Raw genomic sequence first — 25,801 nt, forward strand, 5'->3', positions numbered from 1 at the left:
GATGCGGGACTCGATCCCAGGACCCTGAGATCATGACCTGAGCTGAAGGCAGCGGCTTAACCCACTGAGCCACCCAGGCGCCCTTATTTTATTTTTTTAAGTAAACTCTACACCGAGGTGAGGCTTAAACTCACAACCCGGAAGTTACAGTTGTATGCTCAATCGACTGAGCCAACCAGGCACCCTTACTTTTTGTTTTGTTTTGTTTTGCTTTGTTTTTTTAAATAATCCCTTTACCCTCTGTGGGGCTCAAACTCACAACCCTGAGATCAAGTCACATGCTATACAGACTGAGTCAGCCAGGGATCTCAGAACAAAAGAACCAAAAAGACCATACATACGGAGACACCCCGTGATTATCCACATTATCTATCAAAGGGAGCATGGGATTCTTGTTCATTTTTCCTCCTTGCCCTGGTGATTTCCTCACAGGGTGTCCTACAAACATTGTTTACAGAACTCTTTTACCTTTAATTTCTATCTTTTCTAGATCTACCGCTCCTATTTTCATTTTCTTAGTCCTCTGCAGTCTCACATTGTACCCTATGGGTCTCTTTCATCTTTTACTTATACCTGACACTTTTCAATCTGCCCAAGAATTATTTGTGGGCCTATCTCTCATAAAAGATTGTAAACTCCTTGGTGTTGGAGATTGATTTTGGCATCTTCTATAATATATAGCACAACGTCTTATATATTGAAGATGCTATTTGAAACAGAATTTGATTTTGCCACATCAAATTTAAATTCTATGTAGGGGGCACCTGGGTGGCTCAGTGGGTTAAAGCCTCTGCCTTCAGCTCAGGTCATGATCTCAGGATCCTGGGATCGAGCCCTACTTCAGGCTCTCTGCTTGGCGGGGAGCCTGCTCCCCCCACCCTTTCTCTCTGCCTGCTTCTGCCTACTTGTGATCTCTCTCTGTCAAATAAATAAATAAAATCTTTAAAAAAAAATTCTATGTAGCAAGTTCTATGTGACAGTTACTTTCCACCAATGATGAATATAGTCTCTTATAAAAGAAAATATTGGGGTGCCCGGGTGCCTCAGTCGCTTAAGCATCTGCCTTGGGCTCAGGTCATGATCGTGGAATCCCAGGATCATGTCCTCCATTGGGCTCCCCCTCAGTGGGGAGTCTGCTTCTCCCTCTAACCCTCCCGATCTCATGTTCTTTCTCTCACACATACAAACATACATAAATAAAATCTTTTTAAAAAAATATTAATTTTGTTGGGCTTCTGGGTGGCTCAGTGGGTTAAACCTCTGCCTTCAGCTTAGGTCATGATCTCAGGGTCGGGGGATCAAGCCCCACATGAGTTTCTCTGCTCATCAGGGAGCCTGCTTCCCCCCACCCCTCTGCCCCTCTGCCTACTTGTGATCTCTCTGTGTCAAATAAATAAAATCTTTAAAAAAATGTGTATTAAAATATATATATTAATTTTGTGAATAAGGTAAAAGTAAGGTTTGGTTGAAATAATGAGTATCTTAAAGGTAAAATCCTTAAAAAACTGACTATTCCTTTAATTTGTGAAGTGTTTATTCAGTAATTTAGAGTAGGAAAAATGGATTATAATGGCACTTTTGGGATCAAGTCTCATACCCGGCTCCCTGCTCAGTGGAGAGCCTGCTTCTCCCTCCCCCTCTGCCCCTCCCCCAGCTCTCCCACACGCTCTCTCAAATAAATAAACTCTTTAAAAAAAGAAAGGGTATTAGTACTTACTTTAGTTTAGAATTTGTTAATGTCTTTACTGATGGGGTATAATAATAGTTTTTACTTAGAACTACCTTATTTGTAATTTATAAAATTTAATATTCGGTTACTTATTAATATAAAGTTAAACTTAATTTCCATTTTAAAAAAAACAGTTAAATTATTAATGACTTAATAGTTATTTTGGATAATGATTTTACTATTTTTTTTCATTGATAGCAAAAGCTATGCAAAATGTTTTTGGAAATAAAATTGCAGGGTGCCTGGGTGGCTCAGTCGTTTAAGTGTCTGCCCTCAGCTCAGGTCATGATCCCTGAATCCTAGCATCCAGCCTCACATTGGGCTCCCTGCTCAGCGGGGACTCTGCCTCTCCCTCTCCCCCACCTTGTTTGTTCTCTCTCTCTCACTCTCTCTCAAAAAAAAAAAAAAAAAAAAAAAATCTTAAAAAAAAAAAGAAAAGAAAATATAATTGCTATGCATTAATTTCTTGGTGATTCTCAATAATATCATTATTAAAATATATACTTTAAAATAAAATAACTGCAAACAAATGTTGGCAAAGATATCAAGAAAAGTGGAACCCTTGCGTATTGTTGGTGCGACTGTAAAATGGTGCAATCACTATTAAAAGAGGTATGAAGGTTCCTAAAACAATAAAAAAAAAAGAACTACCATACGATCCAGCAATCCCACTTCTGTGTATATACATGCCAAAAAATTGAAAGCAGTCTTGAAGAGATATTTGCACAACGCTCATAACAGTATTCAAAATACCCAAGAGGTAGAAGCAACCTAAGTGTCCACACAGATGAGTGAAAACCAAGATGTAGTATATATATTCAGTGGAATATTACTTAGTCTTAAAAGGGAAGGGAATTCTGGCACATGTTATAACAACAATGATCCTTGAGAACACTATACTAAATGTAATAAGCCAGTCACAAAAGAACAAATACTTTTATGACTCCATTCATATGAAGTACTTAAAGTAGTCAAATTCAGGGGTGCCTGGGTAGCTCAGTCAGTTAAGCCTCCAACTCTTGATCTCCAGGGTCTTGAGTTCAAGCCCCATGTTGGAGCCCAGAGTGGAGCCTACTTTAAAAAAAATTATTTAAAAAAATAAAAAATAAAGTAGCCAAATTCATAGCAACAGAAAACAGAATGGAAGCTGCCAAGAGCTGATGGAGCAGAGAAAGGGGAGCCTCTGTTTAATAGGTAAAGACTTCACAGTTGCAAGATGGCAGTGTTTTGGAGACCTGTTGCACAACAATATGAATATACTTAACACAACCGAACTGTACACTTACAAGTGGTTAAAATGATAAATTGTATGCTATTTATTTTACACCACCACAAAAATAGAGAATGTTAAAAAGACAGGGTGGCTTTACAAAAGATTATCTTGAGTGTCGGAGTTTGGCTAATTCGGTTAGAACCAAGTTTTGGAGTAAAGGGGGGCAAGCATCTGGTCAGAAAGACAAGCCAGACAGGGCGGCATGGCCGGCTTCGAAGCCTCTTGTCCTCCGCTCATTTTCTCCCGAATACTATGACTTTTCGTTTTCTCTCACAGTTTGAAGAACCTCATCCCCACTCCCACACTCCCACACTATTAGCATACATGCAAAAGTACAACTTCCCAGGGGAGAAAAAATTCTACTTAGTCCCCTGCTGCGGGAGACCCAACTATTTCTGACAGGAGCCCTTGAAACTTTTATGTGAAATAAGTCTTTTTCAAAATACTGGCTTATTCAAACTCTGGACCAAGGGACGTAGTTGAGTAAAGGTGAGATAGAGGAGAATTTATTTAATACAATGAAGTATGAAGAGATAAGGCTTTCGGTGGGGTAATAAATTTTAAAAATTATCGGTCAATACCGACAATATGAGAACCAGGGGTAGTGACTTCCATTTAAACGCAAACAGTGTTTTAAGCATTAAGCACGTCCATGTCTTAAAACAGGCCAGACAGTCGAAGAGGCGTGTGACACTAGGTCTTGCCTTCCTCACTTAAAATATTTTTTAGAATGAAATCTACTCTTAAACGATTATATTTTAAGTAATCTCTATATCCAACATGGGGCTCGAACTCACAACCCTGAGATCAAGAGCTGCATACTCCACTGACATTCTTCTTGCAGCATTTAAGGTGTAGGGCAGTTCTGTTTGGGCAAATTGGAGTGAGGGGATCCCTGGCTAAGCTTTTGTTTTATTCAAGAATTCTATAGCTGAGGGGCACTTGGCTGGCTCATTCTGTAGAACATGTAACTCTTGATCTCCAGGTGGTGAGTTCCAACAACCCATGCTAGGCATAAAGCTTATTTAAAAATAAAAAAATAAAAAATTCTACAGGTGAAAAGATTGAAAACTACTAGACTAAGATATATGTCAAGTTTCAGTGGGGCTTGGCCCTGTGAGTATCCATGTATTTTGTATACACCAAGGTTTCTCAACCAAGACACTAGTAACATCCTGGGCTGGATATGTCTTTGATGCGATGGCTGTCCTATGCACTGTAGGATTTTTTGTAGCACCTGGCCTTTACTCACTATATGCCAGTAGCATCCCTTCCAACTTCTCAAATCAAGACCATCAAAATTGTCTCCAGGGGCACTTGGGTGGCTCAGCTGGTTAAGCATCTGCCTTCAGCTCAGCTCAAGTCACGATGCCAGGGTCCTGGGATTGAATCCTGATTGTTCATCTCCCACTCCCCCTGCTTGTGTTCCCTCTCTGCTTGTGTTCCTTCTCTCACTGTCTGCAAATAAATAAATAAAATCTTAAAAAAAAACAAAACACACAACTGTCTTCAGACACTGCCAAATGTCACGTGGTTGGGGGGGGCCACAATCGACCCCTCCCATTTGAGAACTGCTAATGCGGGGGAGATATAGATCCACTTCTAAGCTCAGAGCCCAATTTGTTTGTGATCTGTTGCTGTTTTATACTAGCTTCTCCTTTCTCTTCTACTACTATGGTAATGTTAAACATAAGCTAACATTAAATTCTTGGTAAATTATTTTTTATGAGTAGGAAGAGAAAAAAAGCAGGCTAGAGATTCTAACACAAATATGGGTATTTGCCTATAACACTTCTAAAGTAATACTTGAAAAAGGTTGCTTGGTTACCTGAAATACAAGGCACAAGAAGTTTCTAGGTACTAGCTTAGGCATTTCAATGCCTGAATATAAAATCTATTTATTTGGACATGTGTATTTAAAAAAAAAAATGAGGTGTCTGGCTGGCTCAGTTGGTAGAGCATGCAACTCTTGTTCCCAGGGTCCTACGCTCAACCCTCACTTTGGGCATCGAGCTTACTTTAATTAACTAATTAATTAATTCCATTTATTTATTCATTCATTCAATTAATTAATTAATTAATAAGCGGGTCTATACATGTGGTACTCAGCAGTGGATAACTTTCATAAACAAGATGGGTGACTATAAAAATTAATATACCATTAGGCTCAGATGAAGAGAAGAACAACGTTTTTTGAATGAATAATATAATACTGAGAAATCACTGTAGGAGGACAGGAAAACATGGCTTTAAAATGGGAGCAATTTGCATTTGAATCTTAACTCCATCTGCTTTACTTTCTGATCTTGGCTAAAACATATAATCCGTCTGAGCCCAGAAAAAAAGAAAAAAAAAAACCAAACCAACTTTATTTCTTGTCTTGCATTGCTTGAGGAAGGGGATAATCTTTTAACCATCTGTATTTCCAATATAGCTAGAAAATAATTTGATAAATGATTTTTAAGTAAAAATGTCAAGACTCCTTTCTTCTTTAAGAGCTATACAAATCATTTAACATTTTTAAGATCTCTTGTTTTTCCAATAATTCAGTTCCACACTCAAGGTTATTTACAGGATTCCTGAGTGATTTAGGACTGACCAAGCATAGTAACGAATGCTTTTAATTTATCTTTGGGTTTTCTTTTTCGAAAGTCAAAACCAGGGCCCTTGAAAAATGAGGGTTTTTTTGTTTGTTTGTTTAGTTTTTTTTAAGATTTTATTTATTTGAAAGAGAGAGAAGTAACATAAGCAGGGACAAAGGGAGAGGGAGAAGCAGGCTTCCCGTCGAGCAGGAAGCCTCTCTGTGGGGCTTGATCCCAGGACTCTGGGATCATGATCTGAGACAAGACAGACGCTTAACAACTGAGCCACCCAGGTGCCTCAAAAAATGAAGTTTTATATAAAAAGATTCAGACTCATTCTGATCCTCAATTCTTACATATATAAGCAATCTTTAAGTCTAAGGATTAAACCATTTGGGTGTCCAGGAGTTGTTGGTGGCACCTAAGAAGCCCTCCAACCAGGGATTAGCAAGAACTCGCCTTAAAATCAAAACACATAAGCCAAAATGAGTAGGAATCCTGCTACAGAGTAACCTGACCTCTGATTAAACAGCCAAGCATGGGGGCGCCTGGGTGGATCAGTGGGTTAAAGCCTCTGCCTTCAGCTCAGGTCATGATCTCAGGGTCCTGGGATCAAGTCCCGAATTAGGCTCTCTGCTCCGCAGGGAGTCTGCTTCCTCTTCTCTTTCTGTCTGCCTCTCTGCCTACTTGTGATCTCTGTCTGTCAAATAAATAAATAAAATCCTAAAAGAAAAAAAAAAAAGTTGCCCTTTAAAAAGAAAGAAAAGAAAGAAAGAAATATAGAACAAACAAACAAAAAACCAGCCAGGCATGAAATAAGGTGGTGGCTCATCTCAGCTCTTACAGAGAAGAGAAGCTGTGAAAAGCTGAGCATTATCTTTATAAGCCTTTCGCTTTCTTCCATAAAGACTTGAAGATCTGAGTATTCGATGATACTTAAAACGACCTTTGGGCACCTGGGTGGCTCAGTCATTAAGCATCTGCCTTGGGCTCAGGTCATGATCCCAGGGTCCTGGGATAGAGCCCCACATTGGGCTCCCAGCTCAGCAGGGAGCCTGCTTCTCCCTCTTCCCCTCCGCTGACTTGTTTCTCTCTCAAACAAATAAAATCTTAAAAAAACAAAAACAAAAAAACCCTACCTTATAACCAAGGGTAGTACCAGGATCACACTGTTTATGTAGCACTAATGGATGATCTTTTTTTCCTCCTCCCTCTCACGACTGACAATCATCCCCCCCCCCCCCCCCCCCCCCCCAAATACTCGTTTTTGGCTCTTACAGCTCCAGTTAGGACATCTTTTCCAAAAATCTCTGGCATGGTCCAGGGTTGTTTTCAGTAACTGGGACAAAGTGTCATAAAGAACATGATCATAAAAATCCTGTAGAATGTCACGTCACTGAAAAGGAAACATGAGACCTCCTCTGCCAAGTACAAACACAATACAGTTTTTGCTTCTGTGGTCAAAACAGATAACATGGAAGAGTTTAGACGTCTAATTCTTTCTTGGGTCTAATATTTGGGATTAGATCGCAGGAGCAATGGAAATTTGCTAATCATCCATGACTTTTGGTGATTTATAAGCCCAATGAGTAAGATAAAAGAGCTTCAATTTTCGCAATATTCAGAATATTACTTCATTACAAAAGAAATGTTCACCTATAAATAGTCCCCCTTCCTCTTACATTTTATGTTCTGTTGAACTTTTCCTTATATACATCATTTGGCTACATAATCTGTGGCAAAAGATAGCTAGACTAGTAAAATACTCAACATTTTCATCAATGACAATATTTGGGGTGCTGGAAAATTATCTTTTCACAAAAGACACATCCAATGTCCAAGAAAACTTCTCATATAAATTCTGACAAAGGACAAATTTAACTTCTAAGCAAGATTAGCCGGAGTAAAACATTCAAAATTTCTAAGTTATGTTACCATCAGAATCTTTCATCAATGCACTTAAATCCCTTATAATGTTGGTAAAGTGTTAATATGCAAAGAGTGCAACATGAATATAGTTAAGTCATACTTTCTAGAACACTCTCAATCCTGGATTGGAGTTTGAAAGCTAGGCTTTCCAAAATGCCTCAGGTGCCAAGTGTTCAGTATAATTTGAAATTCATGATATTCTAGGCCAGGCAGGTGACATCCTCAGGAACATGTTCAGACCTTGGTTTAACTGACAGCTTCTTAGTCTCTCATGAATAATCATTTGTTCTACATTAGATTGGACTTCTTTATTATATTTATTATTGTAATGTAATGTAATATAATATAAATGTAATATAAATATTACATTTATTATTCTTTATTGTATCTTCCTTTGCTTGAATGTCTTGTTATCTGTAATTGGGAATTTATAAATATTACATATCCTTCATTTTGCACTCACCGTGAGCTAACCTCATCGGCCTTAGGGTGATGTGGAACAGCAGCTACTGAGGTCCTCTCAGCCTTCATCCCCTTGACCTACCTGAAGTTTCTCAAAGAGCTCTAGGTCACCACATTCCCTAGGTAGTGGCAACATTATCATGACCTTTCCTGATTCCAAAGACTTCAATGACTCCAAGATAGGACAGAGTTGCTGACCCTTGAGTTGAGGTGTCCATATCCAACCATTCTTTTTTTTTTTTTAAGAGTTTTAAAAAATGTTTAAATATATTTATTTTGAGTAATTCCTACATCCAACATGGGGCTTAAATTCATGACCCCAAGATCAAGAGTCACGTGCTCTTCTGACTGACCCAGCCAGGCACCCAAAGTTATACCAACATTTAGAAACAAATTTTTTTTTTTTTAAGGTTTTATTTATTTACTTGACAGAGAGAGACGGTGAGAGAGAGAGAACACAAGCACAGGGAGTGGGAGAGGGAAAGCAGACTTCCTGCCGAGCAGGGAGCCTGATGTGGGGCTTGATCCCAGGACTCTGGGATCATGACCTGAGCCAAAGGCAGATCCCTAACAGCTGAGCCACCCGGCACCCCAATCCCTTTTTTGTTTTTAAGAGATTTTTATTTTTTAAGAAGTCTCTACAGCCAACACAGGGCTCGAACGCACACCCTCAAGATCAAGAGTCGCATCCTCCACCAACTGAGTCAGCCAGGTGCCTCTAGAAAGCTACAAATAATATAGTAGGCCTATAAACTAAAACTACATGGCTTATGGTACAATCAGCTACAGAGAAGACAACAGAAAATACAGTTAATTTGTTCATGGAAATCTAGCTTTGGATAGCACCAACACTTGTGAAACTTCCCTACTGCTAATTTGGGCCACTGAGAATAAAACCCATCAGAATTGTTTAAAAGTATCTTCTTTGGGGAGGAAATGCTAAAGAACATGAAAAAAAGACTGAAAGGGGGGCACCCGATGGTTTACTCAGGAAGTTGCCTTCAGCTCAGGTCATGATCTTAGGTTAGGGTCAGGCTTTCCACTCAGCAGGGAGTCTGCTTTCCCTCTCCTGTTGTTCCTCCCCTTGCTTGTATGTGTGTATGTGTGTGTGTGTGTGTGTGTGTGTGTGTGCACGTGTGTGCACATACACACATGCACAAGTGCTTGCTCTCTCTCTCTCCCCAGCATCCTCTCCCTCTCTCTCTCTGACAAATAAATAAAATCTTACAAAAAAAGAATAGGGTGGGAAAGGGTGAATCCATTTTATAAAGAAGGAATCAGCATGTAAGATGAAATTCTCCATGGGAGAATGGGAGATTTTTTTCCATCTACCTCTAGTATTTAGTTGGATATAATTTTGGGTATCGGGGAAAGAAATAATAAGGTGATACATATATTGTTGGTAAGATAATTAAGAAACACAACTCACCATTTTTTAGGCTTCGACAATGGTTTATATTTGCTGTACTTTACGCGCCATTCAAGTACTTCTTTACAGCGCTGACAAACTCCGTCATGAAGCTTTGCATTAATTTTCTTAAAACCAAACAGAAAAACAAAGTAAGAATTTCATTGGTGAGACAGCATTATAAACCCCGTAAAAAAGATACATGAGAAATTTAAGTATTTTTTATTTATTTTATTTTTACTTATTTTTTTTAAAGATTTTATTGATTTATTTGACAGATAGAGATCACAAGTAGGTAGAGAGGCAGGTAGAGAGAGAGGAGGAAGCAGGCTCCCTGCTGAGCAGAGAGCCCAATGACCCTGAGATCATGACCTGAGCCGAAGGTAGAGGCTTTAACCCACTGAGCCATCCAGGCGCCCCTTAAGTATTTTTTAAATAGTAACCTAAATTTAATCTGCTTAACATTTTTTGATACTGTGTGTAATTTTATGTGCATTTCTCAAGTTGATTCTTTACAAAGGCAAAGTTTTTTTTTTTTTTTTTAGATTTTGTTTATTTATATGACAGAGAGAGAGAGAGACAGTGAAAGAGGGATTACAGCAGGGGGAGTGGGAGAGGGAGAGGGAGGCTTGACTGAGCAGGGAGCTCGATGTGGCACTCTATCCCAGGACTCTGGGATCAAAACCTGAGCCAAAGGAAGATGCCCAAAGACTTTGCCACCCAGGCACCCCCCAAAGGCAAAGATTCTTAACTAGGTGTAGCTCAAAATCATCAAGGAAATGTTTTAACCTCTTGGCAGGAGCATTTTAGAAGCCCCGCCCCCCCACTGATTCTGATGTGTGCAAATGTTAAAACTCAAGTTTGTACTGTCAAGACATGTGCGTTTTACTATATATAGGTTATACCTCAAAAATAATGTAATAATAAAGAAGAAAACCTAATGCATATTTTAAGACTACTGTTTCCAGGGGCACCTGGGTGGCTCAGTGGGTTAAAGCTTCTGCCTTCAGCTCAGGTCATGATCCCAGGGTCCTGGGATCGAGCCCCACATCTGCTCAGCAGGGAGCTTGCTTCCTCCTCTCTCTCTGCCTGCCTCTCTGCGTACTTGTGATCTCTGTCCGCCAAATAAATAAATAAAATCTTAAAAAAAAAAAAAAAAGACTGTTTCCAACAATTCAAATCTTACCAATGAGAAATGAGACAATACACTGAGAAATTACAGTCCTAAACTGTCAGTCTATAGAAGAGAGCAGAGACCATGACATCTGAGAAAGGAGTGTCAGGCAGAAGCAGCTGAAAGCACAAAGGCATTTAATTCTTTAATTTAATACTTTCATCTTCTCATGTAAAGAAAAAATGTTTTGGTAAAGTTACCCCACTAATCTGATTTCTTCAAAACAGAAAATAGGGGCAGCTGGGTGGTTCAGTCGTTAACTGTCTGCCTTTGGCTCAGGTCATGATCCCAGGGTCCTGGGATTGAGCCCCACATCAGGCTCACTGCTCAGCGGGGAGCCTGCTTCTCCCTCTCCCACTACCACTGCTTGTGTTCCCTCTCTCACTGTCTCTCTTTCTGTCAAATAAATAAATAAAATCTGAAAAAACAAACAAACAAAAACAGAAAATAAATGTGTGCATGGAAATATCTGTGGTGGAAAAAGAGATTTATAGGGGGAAAAAACACACCATATTTATTATGATCTTTTCTCAAAATGTGCTGGGAAATTAGGAGAATGAAAAAAATTTAAACGTGTCATGTGTTTTCCCCAGTAGTTTTACATTCTATAACATATTCATGTGATTCAGGACCCAGACTATTTATGTTCACTAAGTACTCTGAGAATTCTCTTACTTTGGCTGTGGAAGCCTGGTCTTTGCCTATCGTTGGAATAATGAGTAAAGGAACATTTTAGGTTTTCTTTGTTTCCTTTGTTTCCTTTTTTAATTTCTCAAGAAAAGAAAGAAAAGGATCACAAAAGACACAGATTCTTTGGGAGGTTATCTGATGCTGAGTTAAAAGCACAATGTTTTAAAGATCATTTGAAAAAAAAAAACAAAACCCAAAACTTTGGAACAGGGCTTGATATTCTTTAAATTTCTAAACAAAAAGATAAAATAATTTGACAAAGGGGCGCCTGGGTGGCTCAGTGGGTTAAAGCCTCTGCCTTCAGCTCAGGTCACAATCCAAGGGTTCTGGGATCAAGCCCGGAATCAGGCTCTCCACTCGGCAGGGAGCCTACTTTCTCTTCTCTCTCTGCCTGCCTCTCTGCCTACTTGTGATCTTTGCCTGTCAAATAAATAAAATCTTAAAAAAAATAACTTGACAAAACATTACTCAAAAAGAAAATATTTCAAGGGTCTTTTCAAAAGCCACAAATTAAGCTGTGAATACATTTATGTTTGATTTTAACTCTATGGTGAAAAACATATTCTGTTACTTAGCAATTATGTATAGGTATTACTTTTTCCCTGACCTAGATGGAGAGTACCTGGAAAATAAATGCTACATCACCCTATATTCCTTGCTTACTGCTAACTGTTGCCAGAAAGAAGGAAATCCGTATCCAATACCAAACTCCTCTTCTCATTAAACTTGCTACATAGCTATCCCACATAAGACTTGCTAAGAAATACCCAGAGCTAAAATTCGCATTTCATCATTTGTTCTCACTGCCCTCTCTTGCCTAGAATATCTCACCAAAAAAAATTAACTTATATTTTCCTAACTCTAATAGTAATGGAAACAAGCTAACAACTTGAACTATGATTACAATATGAATGTGATGTGAACTTTCTTAATAGAATATTCTTAGAATGCAAAACATTTTGTTACTCTGCTTGTCAACTGGGAAGCATTATTTGGTTTCTTGTTTCTGTATCCAATTCCTGACCAGTTCATCTTGATTGACAAAGCTGCACATAGCTTGGAAACTGGTTTCTTCGGGGTGGATCGGACAATGGAACAAAACAGGTCTTTGTGGAAACTTGCCTGTGAGTGATGTGTGAAACAGTGTAAATGGAGATGTTGTAGAAAGTTCACATGACTAACAGGCACTACTACAAAACTGAACTTGATTTTCATGTGTCAAGAAATGAATGAGCGTAAGAATGAAAGTGAACGGTACTTTCACTTAAAAAGAGTTGTAAAAAGAAAGAAAACTGTGTACCTTGTCTGACTATATTTTGGCAAACTAGAAAAATGAATTCCAGAGATGTGAGCAATGAAAGCTAAATCCTAGTTCTAGGAATCATTCTGCCTGGAGCAAAGAAGATGACAATCTTACCTTACTCACACCTATGTTTACAACTAACCCTATTTTAGCAATTAATTTTAGCATATTCCTCCTGGTAGAAATCATAGGTTATTACGGTTAAGATTTAAGCATGTCCAAATATAAAATCAAAACTCAGTTTCATAGATATAAAAGCCTTTAAAGATCATTTTCTAAAAGAAGCTTTTAGAAAGCTTCTAGAAGCTACTTTCCAGACCTTTAAAGGGAAAGAACTTCAGAGAAGATTCCACTGAACTTAGGAATCTTAGCTAAAGAAGAAAACCTTATTTATGAATTAAACACTAAGTCAGAATAAACTTAGGGTATATTAAAAGACACTCTTACTTAACATATATGTAAAGTCTTAGCCATCATTGATTCATACAACGCATTTTATAGTAAATGTTATTTCTGCTATAAACATTCTGTTCACAGACAAGGCATATTTTAAGATGCAATACAGCAAGCTCAAGAAGAAATTAGATGACTTTACCACCCAAGAGGCAAACTACAAATATAGTATCTGTATCAATAGGCTGATACTGAAAAATACTTTATAAAATATAAAGTATCCTTTAACAGAAGGACGATACTCTTATGGGGGGAAGGAATTTGAATACCTCTCAAGAACAACTAATTATTTCTCATCGGGGTATTTTTGTACATCATATTTCTTTCAGAAATGTTAATGGTAAACAATGGCATATTTTACTTCCCTTAATTAATTAAAAAAATTTTTTTAACTAAATTAAAATTGAAGAAAATAACAATTCTAACTGCTGCTGAAAATCCATTTCCAAGAACTGGCCTTGTTCTTCCCCCTGCATTATAAGGTTTTGGTGCTAATATAGCTCCAACAGTATTACTCCAGAATAGGATTTTTATAGCCTATTTATATATAAAAGTTCATATATACATATGTGTGTGTATGTATATATATATATATATATATATATTTTAAGACTTTATTGATTTATTTGACAGAGAGAAACATAGTGAGAGAAGGAACACAGCAGAGGGAGAGAGAGAAGCAGGCTTCCCACCAAACAGGGAGCCCGATGTGGAGCTCAATCCCAGGACCCTGGGATCACAACCTGAGCTGAAGGCAAACACCCAATGACTGAGCGACCCAGGCACCCCTAAAAGTATATAGATTTTTAAATTTTCTATTAGTATCCCCTTATTCTAAATTTTGTTAGAGGATAAAAGATCTTTAGACATGGGAGCAAGAATTTATATGATTAATAACATTAAAAACCCTTCTTTTTTTTTTTTTTTTTTTTTAAGATTTTTATTTATTTATTTGACAGAGAGAGATCACAAGCAGGCAGAGAGGCAGGCAGAGAGAGAGGAGGAAGCAGGCTCCCCACTGAGCAGAGAGCCCGATGTGGGCCTCGATCCCAGGACCCTGAGATCATGACCTGAGCCGAAGCTAGCGGCTTAACCCACTGAGCCACCCAGGCGCCCTAAAAACCCTTCTTTTAGGGGTGCTTGAGTGGCTCAGTGGGTTAAAGCCTCTGCCTTCGGCTCAGGTCATAATCCCAGGGTCCTGGGATCAAGCCCCACATCAGGCTCTCTGCTTGGCCAGGAGCCTGCTTCCCTTCCACTCTCTCTGCTTCTTTCTCTGCCTGTCCTTCTGCCTACTTGTGATCTCTGTCTTGTCAAATTAAAAAAAAAAAAAAAAAAATTAAAAAAAATCTGTCTTTTAGGATGTGACTCTCAAATTATAAACTATTTTGTTTTAAATCCTTTTAATATGGCCAGAACATGGTTGAGCATAAATTATCTTCAAAATCAATACAACTGGGACACCTGGGTGGCTCAGTTGGTTAAGCGTCTGCCTTTGGCTCAGGTCACAATCCATCCCAGGGTCCTGAGATCAAGTCCTATGTCTGGCTCCCTGCTCAGCAAGAAGCCTGCTTCTCCCTATGCCCGCTGCTGCTCCTGCTTGTGCACCCTCTCTCTCTGTCTCTCTGACAAATAAATAAATAAAATCTTCAAAAAAAGAAAATCAACACAACCAAAAATAGATGAGGGAATCATATTGAAGGGAAAACAAGAGTAGGCAAAGAAAATGATGAAGCACTTAAGGAGTGCAGCTGGGAAGTACACTTGCTAAAGATGGACCCCAAGTGAGATCTAGGCTTTCTAGCCGCCAGTAAAACACAAGCTCCACTCCCCTATCTGCTTCGATGCCCGTAACATGCCCAAAATCCAGTTTCTTAGAAGTAGTACAACTATTCTGGTCATGGAAACCCAAAATCTGGTCCTTCCCAAAAAGGACCCCACATAATACAGTAAGCCATGTTCTCAATAACACCCTTATTATATAAAGCAGTTCACAGAGCTGTTTTCTACCAGGTAGTCTGGTGTTACATAATGTCAAACACAGTGTGATAAAAGTTATTCTCGGGGGTACAGTATAGGTACAGATGCCTGATATTAATAGGATCTACAGGAATGCACCACATAGAATAAGGTCATCATAAATAGTATTTCTCTTAACCGAGTTCCAAAAACAACCACTTCTACTGTGATAAATTTCAAACATGCAGAAAGAAGTTAAAACAATACTAATGCACAGCCATATACACATTATTGTGAGACAACTGTTAACATTATTTTTATTAAAGATTTTATTTATTGTTAAAAATTTTATTTATTTACTTGAGGAGAGTGAGAGAGAGAGAGCATGAGAGGGGAGAGGGTCAGAGGGAGAAGCAGACTCCCCACTGAGCAGGGACCCTGATGAGGGACTCGATCCTGCAACTCCAGGATCATGACCAGAGCTGAAGGCAGTCGCCTAACCAACTGAGCCACCCAGGCGCCCCAACCATTAACATTTTTTTTAATGAGTTTTTTTTTTTTTAAGATTTTATTTATTTATTTGACAGACAGATCACAAGTAGGCAGAGAGGCAGGCAGAGAGAGAGGAGGAAGCAAGCTCCCTGCTGAGCAGAGAGCCAGATGTGGGGCTCGATCCCAGGACCCTGGGATCATGACCTGAACTGAAGGCAGAGGCTTTAACCCACTGAGCCACCCAGGCGCCCCAACCATTAACATTTTTTAACCTCTGTTTTCTATGTGTGTGTACATTTAAATTAAGTTGCAGACATCAGGACCCTCTACCTCTTAATATATGTATCCTAGAAATACTTTTTCCTAATTAACCACACTGTTAATTTTCTGTTACTGCAGAAAAAAGTGAAAAATAACTGTCTAATGTCATTGAATGTAGCCAGTCTACATTGAAATGTCCTCACCTGCTCCCTTCCCTCTAAATCAGTATTCAAGTACTGATTCTACAAGGTTTTCCCTTTTTGTTTTTCTATTTAGAGACAGAGAGCAAGGGGGAGGGACAATGGGAGAGATAATCTTAAACAGGCTTCATTTGCAGGACACAGTCCAACGACACAGGGCTAGCTCTCAAGTCCCTGAGATCATGACCTGCGCTGAAATCAGAGTCAGACACTTCACTGACTAAGCCAACCAGGCATCCCAGGATTTCCCTCTTTCACCCTCTATTGCATTGACGTTTTTGAAAATAGCAGGCATTCTGGATGTGTCTGATTGTTTATTCATAGTGTAATTTAATTCATTGCTTTAGCTATCATATTTCTGTAATATGGAAGTTAGGTTTAAAGGCTTGGTAAGATCCAGGTTTAACATTTTTTGATAAGAGTAGTTCATATTGCTGCTGCTGTACACTTTATATTACTGTCCCTCAGGAGGCACAAAATGTCCTGTTCTCACCTTATCGGGGATATGAAATTTGGTTTAGTTAAGATGGTGACTCCCCTCATCTCCTCAAATTATAAACATTAGCAATAACCTAGGCAAATCACGTCAATATACTATTCCACAATACATTTCATCTCCTGGTTTAGTACCCATTCAAGATCCTTCGCTTGAATCAATTATTTTATCTATTCATTTATTTATTTTATAAGTTAGGTAATCTCTACGCCTAGTGTGGGGTTCAAATTCACAATACTGATATCAGGGGTCGCATGCTCTACGTACTGAGCCAGCCAGGTGCTCCTGAATCCATCATCGTAAATGCTACTTCTACCATTCTTTGTACATTCATTAAATTTTTTAAAAACGTTACCAGCTGGGGGGCTCCTGGGGCCTCAGTCAGTTGAGTGTCCCACTCTTGATTTCAGCTCAGGTCATGATCTTAGGGTCTTAAGGCTCTGTGCTCAGTGCTGAGTCCACTTGAGATTCTTCCCTATTTCCCTCTCCCCCTTCCCCCACTTGCATTCTCTAAATAAACAAACAAACAAATAAAATCTTTAAAAAAAAAAAGTTACTAGCCGGGGGGTGCCTGGCTGGCTCAGTTGGAGAGACATGTGACTTGATTCTAGGGTCCTGAGTTGGAGCCCCACATTGAATGTAGAGATTATAAAAATAAACAAATTTAAAAAATAATTTTAGGGATGCCTGGGTGGCTCAGTTGGTTGGGCCACTGCCTTCAGCTCAGGTCATGATCCCAGCGTCCTGGGATAGAGTCCCACATCGGGCTCCTTGCTCAGCAGAGAGCCTGCTTCTCTCTCTGTCTCTGCCTGCCACTCTGTCTGCCTGTGCTTGCTCTCTTTCTCTCTGACAAATAAATAAATAAAATCTTAAAAAAAAATTTTTTTTTTTAAATGGTTACCAGCTGAAGTCAGTTTTGTGGTACAATGCATATATTATATACATATATAATAAAATTTGCCCATTTTAGACATACAGTTGTATGACTCTGACAACCAAAATACAGAGTATTCTTTTTTTCAAAGATTGTATTTACTTATTTGGCAGAGAGAGAGACACAGCAAGAGAGGGAACACAAGCGGGGATGAGGGTGGGAGAGGGAGAAGCAGGCTTCCCGCTAAGCAGGAAGCCCAGTATGAGGGCTTGATCCCAGGACCCTGGGACCATGACTTGAGCCGAAGGCAGATGCTTAACAACTGAGCCACCCAGGTGCCCCCCAAATATAGAATATTTTCATTACTCTGAAAAGTTCCCACATGGCTCTTTGTTGTCAGTCTCTTCTACCAGTCCCAGGCAATGCTGATTTTTCAATCGGCTCCTATAGTTTTGTCTTTTTCAAAATGTCACATAATTGGAATATGGACAAATTGGAATACGGCTATTTGCAGAGCTCATTTCTTTTCATTGGTGAGTGATACTCCACTGAACAGATGTGCTATAATATTTATTCATTCACCATTTGAAGGACATTCTGAGTTGTTTCCAGTTTTGGATAGTAATATCCATACACAAGTTTTGTGTGGACACTTTTTTACTTCTCTCAGGTTAATACTTAAGAATGGTATTGTTGGATTTTGTAATAATTTTTTTTTAAAGATTTTGTTTGTTTATTTATTTATTTGAGAGTGCATGTTCCTGGATAAGCAGGGAGATAGAGGGAGGAAGAGGGAGAGAGAATTTCAAGTAGATGCTGCACTGAGCATGAAGCCCAATACAAGGTTCAATGTCATGACCCTAGGATCACAACCTGAGCTGAAGTCAAGAGTCAGAAGCTTGGGGCACTTGGGTGACTCAGTGGTTAACCATCTGTCTTGGGCTCGGGTCATAATCCCAGTGTCCTGGGATCAAGCCCAAAGAGGGAGGGCTCCCTGCCCTACGGGAAGCCCATTCTCCCTCTCCCACTCCCCCTGCTTGTGTTCCCTCTCTGTCTCTCTCTCTTTGTTAAAGAAATTTAAAAAATAAAAAAAATAAAAAAAAAAAAGTCAGAAGCTTAACCGAGGTGTCCCTGTGACAATTTTTTGCTTCTTCTTTTTTTTTTAAGATTTATTTACATATTTGAGAGAGAACAAGAACATGGGCACAAGCAGGTGGTGGGGCAGAGGGAAAAAACCTCAAGCAGACTTCCTGCTGAGCATGGAGCCAGATGCAGAGCTCCACTCCACAAACCTGAAACCATGACCTGAGCTCAAACCAAGAATTGGATGCTCAGCCCACCTAACCACCCTCGTGCCCGTGTTAAACTTTATAAGAAACTAACACTTCTTCAGGGCCACCTGGGTGCTGAGTTGGTTAAGTGTCTGCTTTCAGCTCAGGTCATGATACCATGGTCCTCAGATCAAGCCCCACATCAGGCTCCCTAGTGGGAGTAGGAGCCCGCTTCTTCCTCTCGTTCTCCCACTCCCCGTGCTTGTGCTCTCTCTCTACCAAATAAATAAATAAAATCTAAAAAAACAAAAAGAAAAAAGAAAAGAAACTAATACTTTTGCAAAGTACCTGTACCATTTTGCATTTCCACTAACCATGTATAAAGATCCAGTTTTTCCACATCATTTCTAGTGCTTGAAACAGTACATATTTATTTTAGCCATTAGAATAAGTGTACAGTGTTATCTCATTATGGTTTTAATTTATATCTCCTTTTTAAAATTTTTTTTTTAATTTATTTATTTGTCAGAAAGAGAGAGAGTGCACAAGCTGGGGAAGGGGTAGAGGGAAAGGGAGAAGTAGGCTCCATGCTGAGCAGGGAGCCCGACATGGGACTCCATCCCAGGACCCTGGGACCATGACCCAAGCCAAAGGCAACTGAGCCACCCAGGCACACCTGTATCTCCTTAATAATTAGTAATGTTGAATATCTTTTTATGTATTTACTTGCCATCATGTATTTTCCCAAGCGTTCAAATCTTTTGCCCATTGTTTTCAACTGAGTTGTTTATTTTTTAATTATTGAGATATGAGGGTTCTGTCTATATTCTATATTCTCCCAATCTGAGCTTTTATTTTCATTATCTTAACAGTATTTTTAATTATTTTTTTTTTAAGATTTTATTTATTTATTTGACAGAGAGAGATCACAGTAGGAGAGAGGAAGGGAAGAGATCACAGAGAGAGAGGAAGGGAAGCAGGCCCCCTGCTGAGCAGAGAGCCCGATGTGGGACTCGATCCCAGGACCCTGAGATCATGACCTGAGCCGAAGGCAGCGGCTTAACCCACTGAGCCACCCAGGCGCCCCTTAACAGTATTTTTATAAGAGTTTTTTTATTTCAATTTTTCTTTTCTAGAAAGAAGCACAGAGCTTACTTACTCACCTTTTTTCTTTTATAGACCTTGCATTTTATGTCAAATCTAAGAAGTCTGAAGACTCATGAAGACTTTTACCTATATATTTGGCTAGAAGTTCAGTAATTTTAGGTTTTACATTAAATCTATGATCCATTTTGAATTAATTTTTGTACATGGTCCAAAACACGAGTTGGAGGTTCATTTTAAATTACACATGGATGTCCACATTCTACCACCACCGCACTGCATTTGTATCCTTGTCGAAAATCAAGTATGTGTGCATCCATTTCGGGACTCAATACTCCATCACATTCATCTGTGTCTGCTCTTTCACCTGCACCCTGTCCTGATTAGTGTTGCCTTAGGGTCTTGAAATCCGTACTGTGCATCCTCCAACTCTGTTCTTTTTCAAAATCGTTCTGACTATCTTAGTTCCTTTGGTTTTCCATAAATATTTTGGAATCAGTTTGTTGATCTCAACAAAAAAGCTATAACTGTGATTAGGATTACACCAAAACTATGAATTACACTGGGGAGAACTGACATTTCAACAACACTGAATCTTCGAAACAATGAACACTGCATTCCTGAGATAAGCCCCACTTGTCTGTTATGTGTCTTTATTTACTGGTGAATACAATATTGAATACAATACAAAGGCTAATATTTTCTTGAAAATCTTGCGTCTAAATTCAATGAGAGATTTTAGTCCATAGGTGCTTCAGGTTTTCTCTTATAACACCTTCCTCTGGCATTGGTGTCTGTCTCAGTTGCTAGAGAATTCATGTGCAAGGGTTAAAAAGACTTAAAATAGGAAAAAAGACTACATATTTTAGAAGAATAGAATACTTAAAATTTTGTACAATAAGCTCAAAACCTATTTTTAAATGTTTAAAAAAGTACATTTACAGGGGCGCCTGCGTGGCTCAGTGGGTTAAGCATTTGCCTTTGGCTCAGGTCATGATCTCAGGGGATCCCAGGATCGAGTCCCACGTTGGGCTCTGTGCTCAGCGGGGAGCCTGCTTCCCCTTCTCTCTCAGCCTGCTGCTCTGCCTACTTGTGATCTCTCTCTCTGTGTCAAATAAATAAATAAAACCTTAAAAAAAAAGTACATTTATATGTTTAAAAGTGTTTTTTGTCTCAAACCTAGGAAAGAAAATTACTATAACTACATGGAACTCAAATTTCTTATAGCTGTAACTAGACTTTGGTTTGGTCATATTTACAGAACGCTTTTAGGACTCAACTTTTCAGGAAGATAAATATGAAATGGGATAGAGGAGAAGACAGAGTTCAAACTTAACATAGAAATCCCTTTTGTGGGAGCCTGTGTGGCTCAGTGGGTTAAGCCGCTGCCTTCGGCTCGGGTCATGATCTCAGGGTCCTGGGATCGAGTCCCGCATCGGGCTCTCTGCTCAGCAGGGAGCCTGCTTCCTCCTCTCTCTCTCTGCCTGCCTCTCTGCCTACTTGTGGTCTCTCTCTGTCAAATAAATAAATAAAATCTTTAAAAAAAAAAAAAAAAAAGAAATCCCTTTTGTATTCTGTCCCACAGTCTGTAAACTTTGTTCATTTTCTTACTGTTTAGATTTGCAACTACAGTGGTCCTTTCCCTTTAATAGTTTTCCCTCCTGTGTATTAATAATGGTACACTAGATTACACAGTTTTCTTATGTTAAGAATTACTTTTGTAGATGAAAAATAACTTTACTAATCAATTTTATAGATTTAAAACAATATGAGCAATTATATATAAATATTCATATTAGGGAAATGTTATTATAATACAGATAAAGAAAGACAAATCTCCTCACTCGGACTCTCTAATTTCCAGCATTTTAAGTCTACTTACAAAGCTTTCCATTTTTTTCCCCCATATTATTGTTTTGTAACCTGTCATTTTTTCATATTAATATATATTTTGAAAGCTTGTTTTTATTGGCTGCATTATATTCTCTCAGAATATTGTCATTTACTTAACCTACTTCCTATTATTTGACAATTTTGTTGTCTCCAATTCCAGGCCAAACATATATAGATATAGATATATAAATATTTTTTATAGATATATAAATATTTTTTAAAGTAACCTTTACGCCAATGTGGGGCTTGAACTCATGACCCCAAGATTGAGAGTTGCATGCGCTACCAACTGAGTCAGGCAGGCACCCCTGAATATACTGTTTTTTAATATATAATATTTATAAACATCAGGAAATATCTTATAAACGAGCAAATTCTCATCACACTATATTTATACATAACAAGTTCTGATCCCATTTCAAAAAGAGTATAAGAAAACAGGAATTTAAAAAACTCACAGTAAAGAAGAACTGTTCCTTTTTTTCTTTTAACACATATATATTTTTTATTTTAAGTAGGCTTCACACCCGACATGGGGCTTGAATTCACTACCCCAAGATCAAGAGTCACACATTCCATCAACTGAGCCAACCCCTAATTGTCCCTTTTTTGAGTCAAGTATATAATTACTTGGATATTGAAGCAAAAGTTCTTAATATTGCCCATAAAAATTTGCTTTGCTGGGATGCCTGGGTGGCTCAGTTGGTTGGACGACTGCCTTCGGCTCGGGTCATGATCCCGGAGTCCGGGGATCGAGTCCCGAATCGGGTTCCCAGCTCTATGGGGAGTCTTCTTCTCCCTCTGACCTTCTCCTCGGTAACGCTCTCTCTCACAGTCTCTCTCTCAAATAAATAAATAAAATCTTAAAAAAAAAAATTGCTTTGCTTTTTTATCGAGATAGTTAGATTTTTTTTTTTTTTTTTTAATTTGACAGACAGAGATCACAAGCAGGCAGAGAGAGAGGAGGAAGCAGGCTCAAAAGCAGAGCAGAGAGCCTGATGCAGGGCTCCACCCCAGGACCCTGGGATCATGACCTGAGGCCAAAGCAAAGGCTTCAACCCACTAAGCCACCCAGGTGCCCCCGATGGTTGGTTTTTAAAAGGATAGAAAACACTACTATTTTCCTTTTCAAAAAGGGAATTAAAAAATACACTTGTCGGGGACACCTGGGTGGCTCGTTGGTTAAGCTGCTGCCTTCAGCTCAGGTCATGATCCCAGGTTCCTGGGATCAAGTCCTGCATCAAGTCCGCATCCGGCTCCTTGCTCGGCAGGGAGCCTGCTTCTTTCTCCACCTCTGCCTGCCACGCTGCCTGCTTATGTGTGCGCTCTCTCTCTCTCTGACAAAAAAAAAAAATATATATATATATATATATACATATATATATATATATATACTTGTCGGGCCCCTGGGGGGCTCAATCAGTTAAGCCGCTGCTTTCAGTTTAGATCATAATCCTGGGGTCCTGGGATGGAGTCCTGCATCTGGCTCCCTTCTCAGTGGGGAGTCTGTTTCTCCCTCTCCCTCTGCAGCTCTCCTTGGCTGTGCTATCTCTCATTCTCTCTCCTGCTCTCTGTCCCATTCTCTATCAAATAAAGAAATAAAATCTTTAAATAAACTACTATTGCTATATTCAACTTAATATCACATTTAGACCACCACTAATATGTCATCTAGGATATCAATACTGAATTCTATTGGCCTCAAACTTTCAAATCTATATACTATTTTTTAGTGTGATAAAGCAGTAATAAGTTTACATTATTCTCAGAAATACCTTATTTGAATTAAGTCATTGAGTCTTACTATTTTCAGGTATTTTATTATTTCACAAAATGAGCTAATCATATAAGTAAACGGGAAATACTTTTGAAGTTCATTCTGATAGTAAAATTGGTTTTACTGTCATTTAAGGAAAAATATAGAACAAAAGTTATTTAATGCAACTAGAGGGTATTATGCTAAGCGAAATAAGTCAATCAGAGGGGGCGCCTTGGTGGCTCAGTTGTTGAGGGTCCGCCTTCGGCTCAGGTCATGATCCCAGGGTTCAGGGATCGAGCCCCACATCTGGCTCCCTACTCTGCAGAAGACCTGCTTCTCCCTGTCTCCCCCCGCCCCACCTTCTGTTCCCTGTCTCACTGTCTCTCTGTCAATTAAATAAATAAATAAAATCTTAAAAAAATATATAAGCCAATCAGAGGAAGACAATTATCATATGATCTCACTGATATGAGGAATGTGTGAAACAAGTCAGAGGATCATAGCAGAAGGGAGGGGAAAATCAAACAAGACAAAACCATAGAGGGAGACAAACCACAAGAGACTCGTAATCTCAGGAAAAAACTGAGGGCTGGGGCACCTGGGTGGCTCAGTGTGTTAAGCCTCTGCCTTGGGTTCAGGTCATGATCTCAGGGTCATTGGGCTCTCTGCTCAGCAGGGAGCCTGCTTCCTCTCTCTCTACCTGCCTCTCTGCCTACTTGTGATCTGTTTCTGCCAAAGAAATAAATAAAATCTAAACAAACAAACAAACAAAAACAGTTCCTAAGAATTTAAAAACTGAGGGCTGATGAAGTGGAGGGGGGTGGGAGAGAGGCGGTGGTGTGCTGATGGACATTGGGGGGAGGGTATGTGTTATGGTTAGTGCTGTAAATTGTGTAAGACTGATGAATCACACACCTGCACCCCTGAAACAAATAACCTATTACATGTTAAAAAAAAATAAAAGTCACTTAGGTTTGCTTCTTTTAGGAAACCATTTGTTCAATATAGCTAAAAACAGATTAGCTGCCAACATATACAATTATTCACAAAAAATTCAGAACAAGTCTCTTCTAAGTAAAATAGTACCCTAGGGTTCTAAAATACTTGATATGTATACATATATATACATATATCAAATACATAAATATTTGAGTTACCAATACTTGATTTTTTACTATATAAAATGCTAATTAAAAGATACCCAAAACATAGAGGCACCTGGCTGGCTTAGTCAGAAGAGTGAGCAACTCTTGATCTTAGGATCACGAGTTTGATCCTCACATTGGGTACAGAGATAACTAAAAAAAGTAAATTAAAACAAACAAACACACACACTAAAAAATACCTCAAAACCAAAACAACAAAAAGAAAAGAAAAAAAAAACAGAGGCACCTGGGCGGCTCAGTAGGTTGAGTTTCTAATATTTTTTTTTTTTTAAGATTTTATTTATTTATTTGACAGACAGAGATCACAAGTAGGCAGAGAAGCAGGCAGAGAGAGAGGAGGAAGCAGGCTACCCGCTGAGCAGAGAGCCCGATGCGGGGCTCGATCCCATGACCCTGGGATCATGACCTGAGCCGAAGGCAGAGGCTTTAACCCACTGAACCACCCAGGCGCCCCAGTAGGTTGAGTTTCTGACTCTTGATTTTGACTCAGGTCCTGATGTCCGGGTGGGGCTCCCCACTGGGCCTGGAGTCCACTTGGGATTCTCTCCCTCCCAGTCTCTCCCTCCTCTCGTTCACACATTCTGTCTCTCTCAAAAAACCAAACCAAAACAAAAAGATACCTAAAGCATAATGTGGGGTATATTTCTACATTAAGCTAAAATAATTCATTTTCTTCCCCAAAGTCTACTCCATCTTCCTCCCATTCACTCTGTATTAATCGTAAATCCTTAAAGAATCAATACCAAACTGAAAGAAGTGAAAATATACATGAGAAATACTCAAACTGGTCCTCTTACTCAATAAATTTAAAATATAAGGTTTTTATAGTCAAGAAATCATATTTGAGTCCCTCTCCCATTTTTTTTTTTTTTTGGACTTCTGGGATCTTTAACAAGTGACATCTGCGAAAATAAACAATTCCATTCTCATCCAAACACTGAATATAAAATGAGTCCAGATCGTCCCAAACAGAGGACCATTCTCTCAATAAGTGGGTAGAGCTATTGTCCATTGGAATTATACAGAGAAGGCCTGTGTACAAACTACCCAAACTATCTACTGATTTATTTCAGCAGCCAAGCAAACTACCCAGATTTTCACTGACAAACTGAATACAAACAGACCCTTAAGTGGAGTCACACCTGCCTACAGGCAGAAACATGCTGCTGCAATATTTTCTGGGAGTAGAGAAACCTATTTAAAAAAGCATTTTTTCCAAAAGTATATTACTCATTTACTCTATAAAAATTTAAAAAGTTAGTGCTGTGCACTTTAACAAGCAAATATTTCTAAAGGATACTAACAACCAAAACTGCATTGTTAAGC

At 38.9% G+C, this 25,801-nt stretch overlaps 1 protein-coding gene across 1 annotated transcript in view; it reads right to left on the reverse strand.

Moving 5' to 3' along the window:
* C9H9orf85 (chromosome 9 C9orf85 homolog) overlaps positions 1-25,801 on the reverse strand; it is a 66,348-nt gene that overhangs the window by 14,624 nt on the left and 25,923 nt on the right. The window contains exon 2 of the mRNA XM_059411866.1: positions 9,405-9,511. Coding sequence (XP_059267849.1) covers positions 9,405-9,511 — 107 coding nt within the window. The remainder of the gene's footprint in view (positions 1-9,404; positions 9,512-25,801) is intronic.

Source organism: Mustela nigripes, chromosome 9 (genome assembly GCF_022355385.1).
Source record: "Mustela nigripes isolate SB6536 chromosome 9, MUSNIG.SB6536, whole genome shotgun sequence".
Classification (NCBI taxonomy): Eukaryota; Metazoa; Chordata; class Mammalia; order Carnivora; family Mustelidae; genus Mustela; species Mustela nigripes.